We start from the raw sequence: 20,705 nt of genomic DNA on the forward strand, positions 1-20,705 counted from the left end.
TCATTTATCAGGATTGCTGATTTTTTTCCCATGCCATCACAGTACAATTCTCACGATCTGGTCAGATTAAGTCACTGCCACATCCAGATGTTGGCCAACATAGAGGTGGCATATCCCTGGTCTCAGGACCCAGGCCAAACAGTGGCACCGTCAAGTCTACTTAGTCACATTGCAAGAATACCATTGCATAGTCACACCTAGCTTCAAGGGAAGCTGCCACTGGAGTCTATCTGGGAAAACCATCAATCCAGTCAGAAGAGGAGAGCAGACCTGGGTTGACATCCACTTCTTCCTGTTAGTTACAATGTCTATCCAACACAGCCTCATCCTGCCTCCCTTTACTATCCATTCTCTTCTGTTGGACACTTCATTCTGGACTTATTTCCTTGGTAACTTCTATGTGATAGGGGCTGCTGTCTGTCCTGGTGACCCAGCTGTGAACAAATAGACCAAGCAGTTAACTTTGGAATCTGATTCACTGCATGCTAGACCGCTAAGAAACTGCAAGGACCTTTTCTTCTTCTTTTTTTTTTTATAAGTTCTTTTTTTTTAAATATTTTATTTATTTATTATCTATGAGTACACTGTAGCTGTCTTCAGACACACCAGAAGAGGGCATCGGATTTCATCACAGATGGTTGTGAGCCACCATGTGGTTGCTGGGATTTGAACTCAGGACCTCGGGAAGAGCAGTCGGTGCTCTTAACCACTGAGCCATCTCTCCAGGCCCATAATAGCTGGTGGTGGCAGTGGTGGCGCACCTTTTTTTTTTTTCCCCCCCGGAGCTGGGGACCGAACCCAGGGCCTTGCGCTTCCTAGGCAAGCGCTCTACCACTGAGCTAAATCCCCAACCCCGGACCTTTTCTTCTTATACTTAACTAATATTCATCTTCATGTCCAATTGCTTTTTTTTTTCAAATTGTTTTTCTTTAAAAACATCCTTGGATTGCGTTGGAATAGAAAGGAAAGAAATATATACATACATCAAATAGTGATACTGATGTAAAATACTTAGGGTCAGGAGACAGGGCTGTGTATATTCCTGGGCATGTACATGTGTTGTGTGTGTGTGTGTGTGTGTGCACGCGCGCGCGCGAGTGTGTGTGTGTGAGCATATGTGCACCTTCAGGTGGAAGTCAAAAGTTAATGTCAGCTTTTGAGACAGGGTTTCTCCCTGAATCTGGAGCTTACCAGTTTGGATAGAATGGCTAGCTAACGAACTCCAGACATCCTTCTGTCTCTGCATCTCCAACACTGGGATTATTGGCATCTACCACGTTTGGCTTTTTAAAAAAAAATGTTTTTAATGTTTATGTGTATTGGCATTTTGCCTGAATGTAGATATGTGTGAGGTGCCTGCAGAGGCCAGAAAAGGGCATTAGATCCCTGGAGGTGTGTGGAAATCAAACCCAGTCTTTTGAAAGAACAAGTTTTTTTTTTTAATTTATTTAATACTTAATAATAATTCTTTGGTTTCTGGGCAAACATCCCCCTCCCCCCTCCCCTTCCTTATGGGTGTTCCCCTCCCAACCCTCCCCCCATTGCCGCCCTCCCCCCAACAGTCTAGTTCACTGGGGGTTCAGTCTTAGCAGGACCCAGGGCTTCCCCTTTCACTGGTGCTCTTACTAGGATATTCACTGCTACCTATGAGGTCAGAGTCCAGGGTCAGTCCATGCATAGTCTTTAGGTAGTGGCTTAGTCCCTGGAAGCTCTGGTTGCTTGGCATTGTTGTACATATGGGGTCTCGAGCCCCTTCAAGCTCTTCCAGTTCTTTCTCTGATCCTATTCTCTGGTCCTATTCTCAGTTCAGTGGTGAACAAGTGTTCTTAATTGCTGAGTCATCTCTCTAGTCCCCCCCCCCCCCCCCCAAGGTCTCTATGTAGTCATATGTAGTCAGGGCTGTTTTGGAGTTCTCTGTGTAGACCAAGGTGACCTTGAACTCACAGAGACCCACTTACCTCTGCCTCCTGAGTTCTAGGATTAGAGGCCTGCACCACGCCACCTAGCTCACTTTGTTTTTAACATGGGTTCTAGAGGACCAAATTCACACCTTCATGTTTATGCAACAAGCACACTGCAGAGGAAGCCATCTCCCAGACCTAACACTGGTCCTTTTTCACTTGTGCAGTTGGAAACCCTCTCTAAGGAAGTGTCATGTGAGCAGAGATGGAATAATGGGGGGCAGCTTCTAGTTTATACTACCACGAGGATGACCGTGATTCACACTCCTGCGAATAAATCTCCGTGTATGCTTCTGATGAGTTCTTTGAATCTATTTCTGGTGCGGAGTTAATGAGTCAGAAGAACAAATGTTTTAAGGGTCTCGAGACAATGTGCTGGAGCCTCTCTTTTTATGGAGCCTTCTCTTTAGAGCCGAAAAGAAGCAATTATCAAAGACCTAGATTTCAAGGCGTTTTAAGTATGCACTTAACCTTTTGTCGTGTCTGAAGATGCTAAAGATTTCAGGGGCATTCATACTAGTCTGTCTAAGCCTGGCTGTGGCCATGATGCTAGGCAGTCCTTTTGTCCCTTGTCTGCACACCCCTCTGTGCTATTCTTTATGCTAGAATTGCGTTAGCTCGTGGAATCTTAGTGTGAGAAAGGGCCTAGATGATAACAAGTCCACCCCACTTTCCAGCTGGGAAAACTGAGACCCCAGAGACACTACAGAATGGCTCAAAACCTCCTGGAAGTTCTTCCTGGTCTAGAAAGACTCCTTCTTCTGGCTTCTGCTTCTGCAACAGAGCCAATGGTAAGTGAATTGTCCATGTGGTGTTTCATGGTGAATGAACTGCAGGCAGAAGTTTAGAGCCAATGCCACGGATACAGCTTGACAGATTCACCTGTCTACAGTGCAGGTGGTGGAGAATATTAATGTCACTAGATAGGAGATGTGAAGGTCATAGGACAGTGATGGATGATATGACACTTAAATGTTAGTGATGGCCACTTCCTTAGTGACAGCTCCTTAGTGACAGAGCAAGAGATGTCCCCACACCAGATATGGGGCCCCATGGGAAAGGGCACCAGTAAGGCCCCCATGCACGCCTTGGGGCCTGTGGGCCTGAACAGAAGACCTCAGTGGAACGAGGCTGGTTCTTCGACTATCAGGATCCCTGCAGCTGAGGAAAGAGTCACATAAGGCCACCCAGAGGCACAGAGACGCTTCAGCCCAAGTCAGGGGACAGAGACAGCTAGAGAAAGCAGCTCAGCTGGAGGCCTCTGACAGGGTCAGCTTTCATGGGCTGCCAGGTCTCTCCAGGGAGGCCCACTGCCCAGCCCAAAAGGCTTAGGCCACCCTGACACGTGAGAAGACTCTTGTTCTGTCACCTTTCCCCTCTCTGGGCTCCATTCCAGGAACGCAGGGGAATGGCGCCTAGCAAGGGGAGGAGGTGAGCAGAGAGAGTGGAGGAGGAGGAGTGTGCCCCCTTCCTAGGGCAGGCTTCCAAGGGGAGAGAGTCAACGCCAAGAGTGAAGAGAAGATTTAAGGTTAACTCCGTTTCAGGGTTTTAACTATTACTTTGGACTGGAAAAGCTAAAGTCTGAAAGGAGGCTCCTCCCCGACCTGCTCCCTGGATTCAAAGGATTCTTTTTTAATTGCCTCAACCCAACACAGAAGTTGCAAGCCTGACTTAGTCATTGACCAGGACAGCAGAGTTCTCCCTGCAGCAGATAGCACTTAAAGTGACATTGGGAAACTGTTAGTTACACTTCTATTGCTGTGGTCAAGAGGCAGAGGGAGATAGAAGCTGGTGCTCAGCTTCCTCACCCCAGGTTTTGCCTTTCTTTTCAGGCTAGGACTCTAAGGGATGGCACCTCCCACATTTAGGGCTATTCTTTCCTCAGTTAACCCTTTTGGGAAACACAGTCACAGAGTGGCTCCCATGTAATTCTGAATCCAGCCAAATTGAGAATGAAGATTACCATCACAGAGACCCACAAAACTCAGGTTTCTGCCCCTACTGCTTTCATGGGAGTAAATATGCAACAATTAAGCGACAGACAGACAGACAGACAGACAGATAGATGATAGGTGAAAGACAGGCAAACAGATAGATGTGCATTGTCTCATGCTCTTTTGATACTGCAGTTATACATGAGGTTGATCTGAGCTGTTTTCTGACTGTCTTACACACTGTGGAGTTTCCTAACTAACCCTTTTCTGCCAACTGGTCTCTCATTCTACTCTCGTGCACTAACCCACAAGTCAAAGTAATTTTTAAACTTCTCATCTAAGCTTTAGCTGCATGACTGCATTTCTTACAAGTTTTTTTTTTTTAAAATCTTTTCTCCCTTTAAAGCCCCAGCAACGTGCATGACCAAGGTCAGCGTCACTTGGAATACAAGCTTAACTCACAATTGCACCACTGACTTGTCATGTCTGCAAGCCATAGAGGCCACGTTCTCTCTCACTCTCTTCAGGGCCTTTCCCAGCCCTTTGATGAAAGCCCACACAGTGATAGTCCACTCCTCAGTCATCCATTCGGTCATGTTGCACTGCCTGTCCTTTGTTTACAATTACTCTTCAGAGGGCTGGAGTGCACACCTGGGAGCTGAATGACAGTCCCTGCTCTCACCTGACCCAGGAGCACATGGATGTAGAGTTACTGTAAGGAGGATGATCCTGGCATTGTACTCAGGATACACTAGGAGAACAGGAGTGCTGCGGTTTGAGTGTTCTCCCTGACCCTCATGCCAAAACGTAATTCCCATTGTGTGGTGTTAAGAGAACAGAAACCTAATCCAACAGTCTTTGCGGGTGGGACATTTGGAAGCTAAGGTTAAATGAAATCGAATGGTAGGGCCTTCATCCAATAGAGCTGTGACTTTATAGCACAGGACAGACCTGAACACACACATTTACATCCAGTCCTTCCCACTAGGAGCTGGCCTTTACCCTGTACTGACTCACCATAGAGATTCACCAGGTGCCAAACAGACACCAGCGCCACTCTCTGTGGACCTCTCTGTGCCATCCCCACCACATCCCCACATTCAACTCCTACTCTTCACAGAAGCTCCAAGAATATTCACAGTACCTGAGGGCGAGGGTTAAAAACGTTTTCTTTGTTACCTTCAGTTTCAGAGCCTCAATCAGCCTTACCCTAGGACCTTCCGATGACAGGAGCCAGCGAGTGTTACTAAGGACCAGTGATCTCACAGCGAAGTTTTAACAATGGCTACAGCTTCTGTTACAGAAGATCCTCCGCTTGTTTGTCTGCTGAGAGATCTACTTTCTTTGCATTTTTATTGCTGTGGGCACTTGCTTTGTAAAGCTTTTAACATTATGCAACAACATATAATTGTATTGTGTAGCGCTTTCATTTAAAAATAATCACTTTCAATATCAACAAGTGCTGGTAACTGGAAAGCTTCCATTCTCTTCTGCTCTTCCTGTAAATCACAAACACTTTCCTGTTCTCTGGCTTGTATTTCCCTAATAGGAAGTCAGTAAAAGTGGTTATCAGTGAGTCCTACTGTGTGCCAGGCGCAGCTGCTGGCCCACCCGCCCCACAACTTTGACAGGCACTCTTATTCCCACTAGTGTTATGACACAACAGTGGGTTCCAATCGATACCAACCACCCACAGCACACATATGATCAACATCAAATGAGTTTGCAGAAGCCAAGAATTCCAGAACTTTCCAGGACACTGGTAGAGGCATTAGTTTAAGACTTTCACAGACACCAGGGCTCCCTTCTCTCTGGGAAGCACCTTTTTTTTTTTTTTTTTTTTTTTTTAATTCTAAACTCCTGCCTCCCTGAAGCAGCAGGAGGCTGGTTTTCAGTTGTCCCACCATGGCTACCACTACCAGTTCAGGAGCTTGCCAAGAGTTAACCAAGCATAGACAGCTTGTGTTCAAAGTTGCTGTGTCCACCCCACCCACCTCACCCACCCCACCCACCTCACCCACCCCACCCACCTCACCCACCCCACCCACCTCACCCACCCCACCCACCTCACCCACCCCACCCACCTCACCCACCCCACCCACCTCACCCACCCCACCTCACCCAATCTCCTGTAAAAGCTTAAATCTCAGGCATGGAAAAAAAAATCAGACAGGCCATCTTAGGATAGGGGGAGGAAAAAATCTCAACCAACAGCTGCTGCCTAATTGGCCTTCTAAATAGCTAGAGGCTGCCAAGCGCAGAAATGAATTAAATAAGCCTTTTCCCCCTTCAGGGTGGAGCAGCAGGCTCCAGGTCTCCACCCAAGTCACACCCTAGTTGTGTCTATTTATAATATCGAAAAGCCAGATGGAACCTGCCAAGGGGAACAGAGATCGTGACAAAGAAGCCCAGCCCTCTCCTGGAGCAGACACAGATCTGGAGGGGCCCCTAGGGACTGTAGGGTAGCAAAGAATGGTAGAGGAATCGAGCCTTTTGCAAAGTCAGGCTTCTCTGCTTCATGCACTGGTTGAGAATAGGGTGATGCAGGCTGTACCTGCTGGAGTCACAGGAGCTAGGTGAGTCCAACAGTGTTTGCTCCCTGGGCAGCTTGAGCCCAAGTAGAAGGAACAGCAGTCAGCCAGATGTGGATTTGCCAGCTAGAACACCTGGGCTGCTCCTCCCCTCAGTCAAACAGAACTTGGAGCAATATGTCCATGGTGGTTCAGAGTGCTTCTAGGGAGGTGGGAAGAAATCCTGATTTCTTGTCTGTGAGATGTGCTTGTCACTAAACCCTTGGAGGGTTTACATCCTTATTTATGAAACACAGGCTATAATCAAAGCAGCCAGATGGGATTTTTGAGAGCATTAAACATGCACGAAGTACGCAGGGTAGTTTTGCAGCAAAGACTGCAGCTGTTACCATAGGATTTGATGTCTGGACTCAAAAATGCCTCTGTGTTGGCCACTGTGTGCTGGTCTCTGGTGGGGCGAGTCCCCATGCCCCTGCTGGGCCGAAGCATTTTAAAGACAGATTGAATCTTGGTCTGCTACTGCCTGACAATGAACGAAGGCTGGTTTGAGCTAACAAGTCATCTGAAATAGGCATCTGATAAAATCCCATTCAGATCTGACTTCCCTGACCAGATGGTCCGGTCTTGAGTTAGGATCGATGCTAACCCCATCATGAGAACTCAGTCCTGACCTGTATTGTCCAGTTTTCCTGACCCCCTGGTAAGGTACATCTTCTATTGTCTCCCAAGGGCTCACGAGTTGATTGAAAGTCCTGTCTCCTTGGCACCAGTGTCCAGAGTGGGAGGCCTGTAGGCACCTAGTGGATCACAGATGTCATGGGTGAATTAATCTATTTATGGGCTCATGGTTAAATGAGTTTGGGAAGAGGGGCTTTATACAAAAAGATATGAGGTCCTCCTTGGCTTCTTGGGAGCTGGGAGGTGCACAGTTTTACCCCACCTCACAGTTCAGCCATGATGTGTGGCCTCAGACAGAGACCTAAAAGCAAGCAGGCTAGGTGGCCACACAACAAAACTCAAGAAACCATGATCCTAAATAAATTGTTCTTCTTTTCTCATAGTTTTGGGTAATTTGTCACAGTGATGGAGTGCTAAACTTCAGACCACAGTGGTGGGGGTTTTATTTTCAGTACTCCTAAAACAAGGCCACAACATTATGGAGCTGTGTCCACACACCACAGGTTTTTAATAGCCATATAAATAAAAGTCAAACATTTAAAGGTGAAATTCAGGTTAAGACTCTATTTAATCTATATTGTTTCAGAATGTCATTGATATAAACATTATTAACAGGACACTGTGCACTCTCTTTTTACCTGAGGCATCTAAGCTCTGATGAGCACTTTATATAGAAGTGTGACTGTCTGCTCTGTCACACATCCAGAGCTCTGAGGCTGCCTGGGCCTGGGGCTACAGAATGGATCAGTGTCATTCTAGAGCATTTGTATGGCTTGCATTGTCTACAGAATGGATCAGTGTCATTCTAGAGCATTTGTATGGCTTGCATTGTCTACAGAATGGATCAGTGTCATTCTAGAGCATTTGTATGGCTTGCATTGTTTTGCTTGGGAATCTTCATCTGGGGCTGGCTCCCTGCTCTGTTAGGAAGATGGTAGGAGCTGTGTTCGACTAAAGAACCTGGAGGGACAGGCTGTCCCTTGAAGGTGGAGCTAGGTCAGGTGTGACCCAGGTTTAAAGCACCTGCTGCTTGTCCCAGGGCTTCTGGCTGGTGCTGCTTGGTCTGGGCTGGGGTTGCATCATAGGAAGTGTGAATAACACAGGGAAAGTCTCCTCCTCCTCTACAGAGCTGTAGGCCAAGGGGATGACGGCTGCTCTACTTGTAGTAGAGTTTTCTTCCTCTCTAGTCAGACAATCTAGGTATAAGGAGAGCGCTTGTATCTTTTAGAAACAGCAATCCAGACAAGAGGAGAGTAAACAGGGGTAGGGGTCAAGCAAGACTCCATGGGAGTCTTGGAGAGTGTAGGGGTTTTCGTTGTTGCTGTTGTTGGGTGTTTTATTTTGTTTTGTTTTGTTTTACCTCTTCTCTAGCTCTCACAGTTAAAGAGAAGCCCTCAAGGGAGTCTTTCCCAGAGAATGGATGGACTGGAGTGAGAAGCAAAAATGGTGGACGGAGAGATGCTTGAACCACCATCTAATGGAGCGTGGGCAGCCTTGCATGCAGCCTCAGGATGCTAGAAAGGCTTCTTGGGTTTCTGGGGTGTCTGCAGCATGGGGTGGGGGTGCTCAGCGGACCTTCGCAGTTGACAGTGCCCAAATATCTCACATGAACAATAGTTTCTAGTGAGCTGAGCCTCTTTTGATCTGATCTGCCCAGCCAACAGTGCAGCACTTCCTGCCTGGGAGGTGTCTGTGGGGGGCAGCTGCCTACACCCCACTGTGTTACAGGAGGACTGTGCTAGAACCTTCTAAAAAAATACTGGGAAGGGCTAAAAGGTAATTTTGTTGGTGCCTACCTATCCTGAAGCCAGAGAGGGAAGCCACGGTTTCAAACTTCTTTCCTGAGCCTGCCACGATACAGGCCTAGAGTTGGCCTGTATTTCCCAGGCATTCACTGCTCTCTCAGTAGCCCACAAAACATAGTCACCAGAGAAGAACTGGAATCTGGGTGTAACCATCCTGGCAGGAGGGAAACACATTCTAGAGAGGGATATTTATGCCCCTCCCTTTGGCTATCAGATCATTGAAACAATGGTCCCTAGTGAAATGGAATTTCCCCAAATCTCAAGCTGGGAGAAGGAACCGAATGTGGAGCCTGGCACCAGCTAAAGGGGAACCTTGTCTCCCAGGAAGAGACTTCACACAGTTCTAATGTGTCATACCAACTTACATACTTGTATGTAAGTGACTTTGAAGGTGGGCTTGGGGAGGGGTCACGGAATGTTGGCGTGCCTCCCTCTTCCTAGTGAATTAGCCTTTTCCCCTATGGCTTGTATCTTTGGTTGGTCTGTTAAGGATGGTGGCTGAGTCTAGCTTTGTTAGGGTTGCCAGGGCCCAGGCCCTGACCCTAACTCAGGAAATACCAGGAGTGAGAGAAATGACCCTCTGTGGTTGGATTTTCTTGCATAGGCCTGTAATCCTGGCATTCTCGAGGTTGAGGCTGGAGGATTGCTAAGAGTTTGAGGCAAGCCTGAACTGTATGACAAGACCTGTCTGAACTGAAATGGCCTCTATGACTGACCCCACAAAGTATATACCTGTTGTCAGGGAGCTCCATAGTGGAGATGGAGCCACCGAGCACAGCTACCTCTCCCTTGCTTCAATTCTCACAGGGGCAGGGGGTGAGAGTGAGGTGGGTGGGGAACAGTGGCCTATGGGTACCTTGTTCCTGAAGACAGTTTCCCAGGGAGATTGTTACATCCTCCTCCTTTGAAAAAGAATTTGTTTTCTCCCTTAACACTATAAAATCTTAAGATTAAAACGTCGAAGAAATGGGGTTCTTCTGATACTCCCCTTGGTTACAGAAAGCCTTTAAGTTTAACCAGTGATGCTGAAACTCTGTCTAATGGACCGGTGCTGCAGCCTGTCTTTAATCATTCCGGATCTACTGGGCTGTAGGGCAAGGGACTCCAGATGGCAGAACCCGTACACAAGTGATGCACAGCCACCAAGTCAAGCCACTCAGGTCTGCCACTGGCCATGGTATGGTTTCTGTTTGTGCTTTCTGTCAGGACTCTTCAGTGAGTTCATTTGGCAAGTGTGGGCCCAAAGTATAAGGATTCAATTCGAGGGTTCAGATCAGTGTGGTTCTACTGGAGGCCAGGCTGGGGTTGAAGCAAACTGTCTTTGGCTCCCATGCAGCGCCTGACCGCATTTTGACTGTGGGATGACTTTGGCGTTTGCTTTTGCAAGGGCGTTTCCATTTGGCTCCCTATGAAGTCACAGAAATTCTAGCTATTTCTGCAGTGCGTGATTGCCTGGTTATTTATAAGAACCATCCAACCCCGGGACCAAGTGTCTCTTGGGTCTGGAGCCACTTGCGATATCATACTTATAAAATGTTTGTTTTCTTAGATCAGCTACAGCTGACAAGGCACTCTGTAGCCATTAAAGTTCTTCTAACTCAAGATAGTTTAGATAAGAACATGACTTTGGTGGTGGGGGTTATAGCATTATAACTATCACACAGACCCGTTGGGACCTGGAGTCCCGGCTGAGGAAGACTGCTGCTAGCATCCTTTGTTCCTTCTGCTCCCCACCCGGGGCTGGGAAACAGCCTGAGGAGGCAGCGGGGAGGTCACTGCAGAGGCAGAGGGACAGGGCTATATAAACACCCTGGGCATAAGAAGCCCCCAAAGAATATTTCAGCTCACTGGGGATTTTTCCAGATTTAGGATTTAAAACTTGTAAGGCCAAATCCATTTGAAGGGTAGTGTGGAGGTATTCGCTTCTTGAGTGACTATGGGAGAGTCTTTTCCGGCCAGGTGCTCCGGAATCTACATTCATGAGGACTGGCCTTGATCTCACTAATCTCCCTTTTTCCGGGCAGGGACAAACACATAAGCAAGCATGGAATCCGCTGTTGGGGAGCAGTGGGGGGCAGGGGTGGAAGATGGAGAACAGGCCTCCCTGGTAGGGTCAGGAGTTAAAACTAGCCAGGGGTTAGACTGCAGTGATTATCTTTGGGTGATAGGATGTGGGTAGACAGGGCTAGGGAGGGCTTTCCTTTGGTCTTGTACATTTCTGTTACATCCGGACCATTATCACACGTGTAACATACTTATCACTGTGATGGGGCTTTAGAAAGATCACCTATTGAAAAGCTAGAAAGTAGGTTTCTCTACTGTAGACTGTCTCAGCCACACACATCTCCTGCCAACGACCTTCTAAACCTGGAGGAGCTAAACCCAGGCAATGATGGGGTAGTGCTTTTCTGGTCAGCCTTGATGTAGTCAATGCTGCTTCCCTGAACCTTTCTAGGTCAGGCAGTAGTCAAAGGAAGCTTGGGCTGGCTATGGTAGTAGCATAGCCTGTTCCCAAGCTTTCAACACTTAACGAAGAAGAAAACCACCCTCTGAGATGACAGCCTTTTGAGACAAAGCAATTCACTCTTAGGCAGAGTCTCGTACACTATCCCACATCTGTGTTTATCCTGCTCTTGCCTGTATATGAAAAGCATTAGTTGATCATTAAACAATGGGGGAGTATCTGTGTTCTACACCCCAGCACCCCATTTCTCACCAGGGTCTCAAGGTGCACGCATACCCTATGAGTGCTGTGGCCAGGGAAACTTGTGTTTGTGTAGCATCTCTCCTAACCTCTTTGTGTCTCTTTCAGCTTCCTTGCCTTCTCCGGTTCCCTTCACAGGCCGAGGCGAGTTTTTCTACACCTCCTACAATGCCATTTTGGGGGAACGAGGGGAGAAATGGATATGTGAGAAAGTTAACTCCCCGGTGATCATTCATTTTTATATCATTACTATTTATCTCAAAGATTCTCAGGCACACAGAGCTCCAGTGATCTATGACAAACAAGGAAGGGAACTGACACTACCCTTCTGCACTACTGCCCGGGTGACTGCCATTGCGTCTTTCCTTGTGACTATCCATCTGGGCTGCTCAGAACAATGACTGGCACATGGCAACTGGTATGTTTTCCTTGTTCCTGGATCTTGAAACTCCATTTATGCTTGCTTCTTGCCAATGGCCTCTCTCTGGAATCACTCAGATTTACACTAAATAGAACTGCAATGTGGGACACAGAGATAAGCGAATGGCACAGCTTGCATAATATGAGTTTTCCAATGGTTATATTATGACTTGTTGCAGAAGATCTGGGTTTGGTTCTCAGCACCCACATCAGGACTTTCACAACTGTTTGTTAATGCCTGTTCCAGGGGATCTGACACTTTTTCCTGGTCGCCTTAGGTACCGGCACATATGGAGTACACACAAACAAGCAGGTATTGACACATTCACATAAATAAAAATAATAATGAAAGAACAGCAAGTGTGTGTGCGTGTGTGCGTGTGTTTCATCATAGTGAATTCTGGCATGTTCATGCTACTGCGCACATGCCAGAGCCCACTCTTGGGTGTTGGTTCTTGCCTTCTACACCTTGAGACAAGGGCTTTTTGTTGTTTTTCCACTGCACACCAGGCTACCTGATTCTCCTGTCTCTACCTCCCATCTCTGTTTAGGAGCACTGGGATTACAGATACACTGCCCATTCAACTTTACACGAGTTCTGGGGATTTGGAATCAGGTCCTTAAGACTTCACATTGCTTTTACCCACAGAACTATCTCCCCAGCCCAAGAATAGCAACTCTTAGCAGCCACTGCCATCGCTAACTAACCCATATGCCTCTCATTCTGTTCTGGTCCAGGGACCTTCTCTCCACACAATTGTTTCAAAATCTTTAGTGCACATCAGTATTCTCTCTGGAAGACTTGTTAACAATCCAACTTGGCCCTCCAGAGCACTGAGTTAATAGTGTGGAGTAGAGCCAGTGGATGCATTTCTAAGTTACTTTAAAGCAGACAACGGCAGCTTTGGTCCAAGTCTACACTTAGTACCACTGCCTACCTTTGAATGGAAAACCTTATGTATCAAATACGTCTTGCTCAAATTTGGTCACTTGTAGCACTTGTCAACACCAGTCTCAAGATCATCCACTGTACATCATCTGAGGCATCTAAGATGCAGTCCCCAGGGTTGCATCCACATCACTGACATAGGTACAGAGGTTAAGAACGTATAAAATAATCATAAATTAAGTCCATCATGTGATTAAACCCTGAGCCCTCACACTCATCTTAATCTATTATCAACTAAGGCACTCGCTTCTAATCTTAACTAAGCTTTAAAATCACGGTGCCCTATCGCAGGGACTCTGGCTTATCAGCTAGCGTTCCTCAGCCACTGGAACTTTAGTTTTCTCTGGGGCTGTAGCTCAGCTGATAGTGCTTGTCTAGCATGCATGAAGCCCTGAGTACCATGCCTGATAACTGTATAAACCAGGCATCATAGCATATATGTTATCCTACTGCTGAGAGGTTGAAGGCAGGGGAATCAGAAGTTTGTGTATGTACTGGGGAAGATAAGCAGATGGCATGACCTTGGCTACATATTGAGTTCGAAGCCAGACAGGGCTACATGAGACCCTGCCTTAAAAAGAAAAAAGTTGCTGGGAGATTCTAGTGCACAGTTGAGGCTGAAAACAAACATCTAGGGTTCTGGTTTAAGCAGTCACAGGACAATGTCTGCAGAGGAGCTTGAGGTTTTAATAAGCTTTATTTACTGTTGTAAGAGTTGCCATCAAAGCATTGTGACATCAAAGGATGTCTCCTACAGCCCATCTCATGCTTGGCTAAGTACTCTCAGAAACATAGTTATGATGGCCCAGTATGAACTGATCTTAGGGACTCCATAACAGTGATTCTCAAAGATCCCCATTCTAAACGTTTGTACCCCATGGGGGAAATTTCACAGATTAGATGCCGTTGGTTTATGGTATCAGAACACAGTGCTAACTTTCACTGCTTGTTAATGTGCCTTCTGCCTCGGAAATTTGTGCTTTCCCCAAAGACTTGCACAATAAACACACAAAGTATTTCCATTTTATGGACTCGGGTTCATTTCAGCTGACTCCAGGACTTCTGCTTACAACTAAGGCATGTCCCTTATGTTACTGGCGCCGGGTTCCATTTGTTCCTGATATTTTGAGAGTGTATACTAGGAAAATACAAGCTAATCAGGTCTGCCTAGGCTGCCTAGGGAGTACCAGGACAGCCAGGATATATAGTGAGACTCTGTCCCTAAAAAAGAAAACCACAAACTAAATGCACTAAAGTAAAAAGTGAACTCTTCAGAATGAGTCATGGGTTAGAACCAAAGCCTGCACACTGACTTATGGGAAGCCTGCTAGTTTAGCTTTGAATATTTATGTCAAGGCCCAATAGGATTGTATGCTTAGCTGTATAGTTGACATTAAACACAAACAGTGCAGGAGAAGCTCTTGGCGTTTCTTTAGAGGGTCCCAAGGATTAAAGAAATATCTGTTAAGAGCACCATGACCCATGCAGACAAGAGTGCCCCTAAGGTCAGTGAACCACAATTACACCATTCACCTTTGTTCTGGTTTTATTCCTGTTGCTATGAGAAATAACCTGACAAAAAGCAACTTAGGGAACAAGGGATTTATTTTAGTTCATAATTCAAGGTGGTTGTCCTTCTCTCCAAGAAAGTCAATGGCAGGAGCTTGAGACAGCTGGTCACATCACATCTATAGATAGGAACAGAAAGGCTGTGATCTCATCCCTCACAAGGTTGAGGTAGGAGAATCATCAGTTTATAGCTAGGGTAGGGAACATAGCAAGGCTATTGGGAAAAAAATGTAGTAAGGTTGATTACCCATAGCAACATCTGGTTGCCTGGAATCTGAGAAAGGGCACCATAGTAATAACTATTTGGAGACTAGGGCTGCTCAGTGAGATAAGTGTGACACAGGACACTCACAATGTGATACTCTTTCTTTCCTTCTCTTATTACCCCATCCCCTTCCACTCCCAGTGCTGCTCCTCTACACAACAAAGCCAACTTCAGACGCAGAACCATGAATTTCTTGTAACCTGTAAGAAAAATACAACTCAGACAGCATATCTACATGGTACACAGGTGAACATGTGTCTAGGTGTTAAAAACAAAACAAAAACCTAGACTAGGACCTTCTATCAATACCTGCACATTGACAGTCCAGAACAGAGGGCTCTAGTAGGCTGAACCCAAATAAAATTTACTGAGAAAGTAATATGGAAGAACTTTGTAGAAAAGGGTGGTTTGGGAGCTGGACCACCTGGCAAGGCGTGCTATTACATCCACAATGGCATTACTACTGGGGATAACTAAGTACTCTATGGTCAGATTTGAGGACCACTGTACATGAGGAAACCCATGTCTAATACTGTAAATCCTGTCTTTAAAAATCCATTACTAAAGAGGGTTTAGGTCCTAGGTTGCAACCTAAGACTGCTACCTAGCAGAATTAATATACTATCAACTACCTCCTAATATATATTTATATCCACATAAAGAAGCTACCCTTGGCCTTAAACAGAAGAACCTTTTTTTCCCACTGAGTTGATTGGGAAGTGACATCTGATTAAAACGAGGAAGTATTCACTGTTCTCCTTAAGAATACAGGGTGGGGCTGGGAGTACAGACAGTGTGCCTAGCATGTACAAAGCCCTGGGTTCAAACCTCACCCTCTACCCTCAGCTTTTAAACAAACTGTTTGCTTCATTCCAAACTCTTACTTTCTCATTTGTTTGGTCAGACAACTTATTCATAAATATACACATAGTAGTATTAGAGGTTTATAGCAGAAACAACCAGCTGATTATATATCTCCTTGCTACTTCGAACACGATTTTTAAGTTTTGTTCTCTGCTTTAAATTGTTTAAACGACTCCTGGCTGCCATGTTAAAAAAAAATGCTTGTATTTCCACAATTATACTAATAACTTCCAGACAGGATAACAGAAAACATTCTATTCAGTGGAAGTTTTCCTTTCTCTAAAGTCAAAGGCAAGTTTGCATTGGAAATTTTTTTCTGAAAACATGTAGTTGTAATGATTTTTGTAAAAGAAGGAGGAGAAGGAGGAAAAGGAGGAAGAGGAAGAGGAGGAAGAGGAAGAGGAGGAGGAAGAAGAGGAAGAGGAGGAGGAGGAGGAAGAGGAGGAGGAGCAGGAGGAAGAGGAGGAGGAGAGGTACAAGTGTCAAGCAGATCACTTCAGTTAACATCTACTGAGGTCAGATTCTACTGCAGCACTCTTCAACCTTGGAGCACACACGGAGGAGCCCTGTCTAGAACACCTCCTTCCCCATCCTCACTCAGGTGTGATAAAGCTGTAGGAGGTGGTTCAGGAGTCAATCCCATCTGAATTCCTTAGGATGAAGATCTCCCTCCCTGGTAGTAAACTGACACTATCAGAAGTGAGTCCTAAAGCTCACCGATGCCCAGATCTAGTGTGTTGGCCACCGAGGAATTGAGGTAAGTTCAGGGTCACACTCAAGCTATGCACTCAAGCTACTTCAAGGCCGGCCTTAGCTATGTGAGCTCCTGTCTCGGAAACTACAAACAATAGAAATCTACTGTAATTTACAATTTAAGTTGGGCCGTGTCCTCTATAAGGCAGACAGGAGACTGGGGATATACCCTGACCTTCTAGTCAACCATTTGAACCTTCTTTTTCACCCCTTATTTTCTTTACAAAATGAGGCAGGAGTAGACTCCCTTCCATTTTCTCTAGTCCAAGAATATTCTGTTACACCAAATCCTTACAGCAGCATTCAGACTTAAGAGTACAGGGCCTGTCACTTACTTTACCACACTGAAGGAGAGAGTAGGAAGTTCAGGTGTCAACAGGGGTCTCTCAGGTTTCTATCTGCAGAAATCAGTCTAGGAATCTGAACTCTGTAGGGGTCACTAACTATATTTACTTAGACCAAGGGCCCAGGGAAAAGTGATCCATGTGCTATCACCCAAATTACCTAGGTTCCAAAACTACCTGTGTTGGTTTGCATTGCCACTTGGTTAATCTAGAATTAATTTCTCGGCCATTTACCCTGAGGGTTCTAGATCAAGATGGGCTCTAGGATCTGTTGCTATGAGACATGGAAGACCAAAGTGAAGGCCCATTGTCCCTGAAGGCCATCTTGTCCAGCATGACCATGGAGGCACTTGGTAATTCCAGTGTCCTTTCTTTGCTTTACTTCCAGCTCCTTTCTGCAGGAGTGAGTGCTGATCAAGAAGGCCTGAGGCCTACCACAAGACCTCTGGCTACAGCCACTGGTGGTTTTTCCGTCAACAGCAGCTTCTCACACAGCTCCACACTGCCTTACAGGTCCAGTGGTTTCTATCTCAGACAACTGGGGTCTTCTTAGTCACACACCTCCATCTGGTCCCTCACTTCTGAGAAGCAAATCTAGTCTTCCAATCACTAGAACAGCCCTTTCCCCAATTCCCCAAATCCCAAATGGACACTGCTTTTCTATCCACATGTAGAAAGGGGCAACTGAACCTAGGACCGCATCTGATTGTCACCAGGTTCTACATATCAGTGTGTTTTAAGGGCTTGACTCAAGTATACAAGACATAAACTTTATCAAAAGAAGGACAACCTCCAAGTGTACATGTAGTTGCAGAGTTGTATGGTAGGAGAAAAATTAACATGAACCATGGTTTAATAATTTGCCTGAAAGTGTTCACAGTGAAATGAGTTGCCTGTTTCTTTCCTTTCTAGGTCACTAGCTGTGACCATGTCCAACCTATATCCATAGGTTTACTATAAGTATATGGTATAGAATGCAACTTATACCTATAGGAGTATGCACACATGCTACTCTAGCACAATACACTCTTATGCTGATGGATGGTGCACATACAATGGGAGAAGCCAGTTTAACTGATGCTAATATTCTCAGCTCCGTAGAAAGATATCTCAGCATTGTCAATACTTGGGCACTGATACTGGAAGCTGTAGGTTGATGTCATTATGCAGGTACAGGATAGAACAAGGTCTGTCATTGGATGAGAAGGAAGGATGGGTGGGAGAAAAGTTTAAGAGAAAGAAGCCAGGGCAGCAAGGAGGAGGAGGCAGCCAAGAGAACATAGTGGTGGATGTTAAGATTCCTCTCTGCATTGGTTGTTATGACTATTCTTAAGGGATGGATGTATACAGGATTTTGTGTCTGGATGGGCAAATTATATTTTATCTAGGTGGGTGGTTTATATCCTTATCAATTGGTTGTTAAGTTTATTGTATGGATGTATTGTGGATTGAGAATTTAACATGTAAATCTGATTGTTGGGTTGCAGTTTGTTGAGTCTTGATGTTACTGGGTAGCTGGGATCAGAGTTCCTAGCTGGCCAGGGTTGGCCAGGGCAACTAGCAATGTGAGCAGAGAGACCACTGGGGCTAGAAGATAGTTAGGGTAATGTGGTGTGGTACCACACTGGAACCAGCTACCACTGAGATAAATTAATATTAGTTCTATATGGCGTACAGTGCCAAAACTAATGCCAGGGAGTGACTGTCTGGGTCCAAGAGTACCAGGGGGACAGTGAAAGTGGCTAGCAGAGAGACAGCTGGAGCGAGAGGCCCATGGACCCACGCCAAGTTAGAACTCACGGGAACTGATTTCACCGCTTTTTTAATTTTTACTGCAACAGGAAGCAGAACTGATACCTCAAAAATACCCTTGCTAATGAGATGACAAGTGTACCAAAGCCTCCTTTACCCCAAGTTGCAAAGCCAAAACTCAGAATTTGAAAAACAGACCATGAAGACAGGGGTGTGAATTATGTTTTATTGCTTGTTTCTTACTGCAGAGTCAGTGTTTTTGAACATTAATAACATGTCCAAAATTCAACATTAAAACATTCAAATAATAAAATACAATGTAGAAAGAAGCTGTCCATTGTAACCCTCCTTCGACTAACCCTTCTCGAATCAACTGGGACTGATCATGTTGGTTTATGGAGAGAACTCTCTGACCCAAGTCCAAGAGGGAGTCTTCTATCCCTCCTGGCCATTTGGTGTCCCTTTGAGAGGGCTAGGAGATCCCATATGACCCCAATGGTGGATGATCTCTCCTTACACCCCAGGCTTACAAGGCTCTTTTCCTACCAAGAGAGTTGCAACGGACCTCCATGAACAGAGGGCCAGTAGAGTGCAAGGTAGGACCAATTCAAATATGCAGGAGGCCCCTGTGCTGGTGGTTCTTCCCTAAGCCTCTGTTTGTATGTTAAAAATAGAAAAGCTTGCTGTACACACGGATGATGCTCCACACAGGACCAGCTGGAAGCAGGGCACCTGTGAGCTGCACTCCGCTTGAAGGCACAGGGTCCTCACCATTCCAAGGAAGGAGTGCACGTGTTTGAGTGCTTTTCAAAACGTACTTCCTACCTCTGAAAAGCTGTCAGCTGCCACACATCTGACTGCAATTTCAGCCTGGTTTCTTTTGCAATGTTTTAGAATCTTAGGAGCCCCTGGAAATCTCGATATGTTTTGTTCCTTCTATGAGGAATCAGATTTCTGAGAGGTCAAGACTCAAGACAAGGCTGTGATACATCATTCGGCAGTCAAAAAAAAATATGTGGCCCTATAGTGTGGATACGAAACAATCACAAAGAAATAAATATGCCAGACCCCAGAGCTGCAGGTTACACACTAGCAATAACAGGGGACCAAAAAACTGATGTCTTATGAAACATTTACTACTGTGACTTCAAAGGGTAAGCAAAAACATAGCAAACACTGTGTTTGTAAAAGATGAGCTTCTTCAGAACCAATGGGAGTGACTGTGGAGTCAGGAACGACCAATGCGTCCGATTTAAATAAACCCCCTGCATCCTTTCCCAGGGTCACCTCAGGTGACAAGGGCCCACCGCACCTCATGGTGACACCAAGGGCATGGTCACATTTTTGCCTGAGGAACTATTCCAAGCCCATCTTGCTTCTGAAACCCTGGTGTCATGAATGCTCTTTTCACACCATGTGTCCCTGAAGGAGGAGGAACCATACATGTAATTTATTCACGCCCACACCATCTAAAGCTACAACAACCAGGACTGGAAAGGGGACGAATTAGAACCAAAAACAACAATAACTCTGAGACTTTTGTCCTCCAATTCCAAATTCTGAGCTCAAAAGAATCTGCAGGCTGGTCAGCCAGTTTCCTCCCTGAGAAGCTCTCTCTTCTCTGCTTCCAGCTTCCCTCTCTCCATTAAGGCCCGGACAGTGTAAGTGGTGCACGCGCAGTCTCTCCTGGCAGCTGTCAGTCACCTGTAGGTTCCAGCCGGGTGCAGTCCGGCTCTGCAGTGCTGGGCTGGGCCATTTGCCTCCGTAGCTCCTCCACCATCTGCAGCAGGGCGGAGCGCTCCATCTCCAGGGTCAGCACAGCCTGTTTCAGCTTACTCTCGCTGGTAAGAAGCTTCTCCACCGTGACTTCGAGGCTTTGGATCCTAGCATTTGCCACCTGGAGAATGGAAGGAGAGGTGAGAATGAATGTACCTACCTCTGACTACACAAGAGGGGGTTCTGTCAATGCCACCACTTTGGGGACTCTGGAGCTTACTGATGATCAGTTCACAGAAGAATGATCCCAGCTTCTGGTGCAGGCCAATTGGATCCTTACAAACACCCTGACATTTTTCTGCATCTGAGCCCCTCTGGGACAAGGGATTGAGAAAGCAGCATCAGAACATGAGGAACTGTACCCCCAATCTCTACCCTGGGAGAAGGGTAGAGCTCAAGT

The 20,705-nt window shown here is 46.0% G+C and overlaps 1 protein-coding gene across 5 annotated transcripts in view; it reads right to left on the reverse strand.

The window, feature by feature from the left end:
* Positions 1 to 18,741: 18,741 nt before the first annotated feature.
* Tbc1d1 (TBC1 domain family member 1) overlaps positions 18,742 to 20,705 on the reverse strand; it is a 201,924-nt gene continuing 199,960 nt past the window's right edge. For all 5 annotated transcript variants that reach the window (XM_087583787.1, NM_001427317.1, XM_087583789.1 and 2 more), the window contains 1 exon segment: positions 18,742 to 20,426. In XM_087583787.1, coding sequence (XP_087439913.1) covers positions 20,226 to 20,426 — 201 coding nt within the window. In that variant the 3' untranslated portion in view covers positions 18,742 to 20,225.

This window comes from Rattus norvegicus, chromosome 14, assembly GCF_021556685.1.
Source record: "Rattus norvegicus strain SHRSP/BbbUtx chromosome 14, alternate assembly SHRSP_T2T, whole genome shotgun sequence".
In the NCBI taxonomy this organism is placed as follows: Eukaryota; Metazoa; Chordata; class Mammalia; order Rodentia; family Muridae; genus Rattus; species Rattus norvegicus.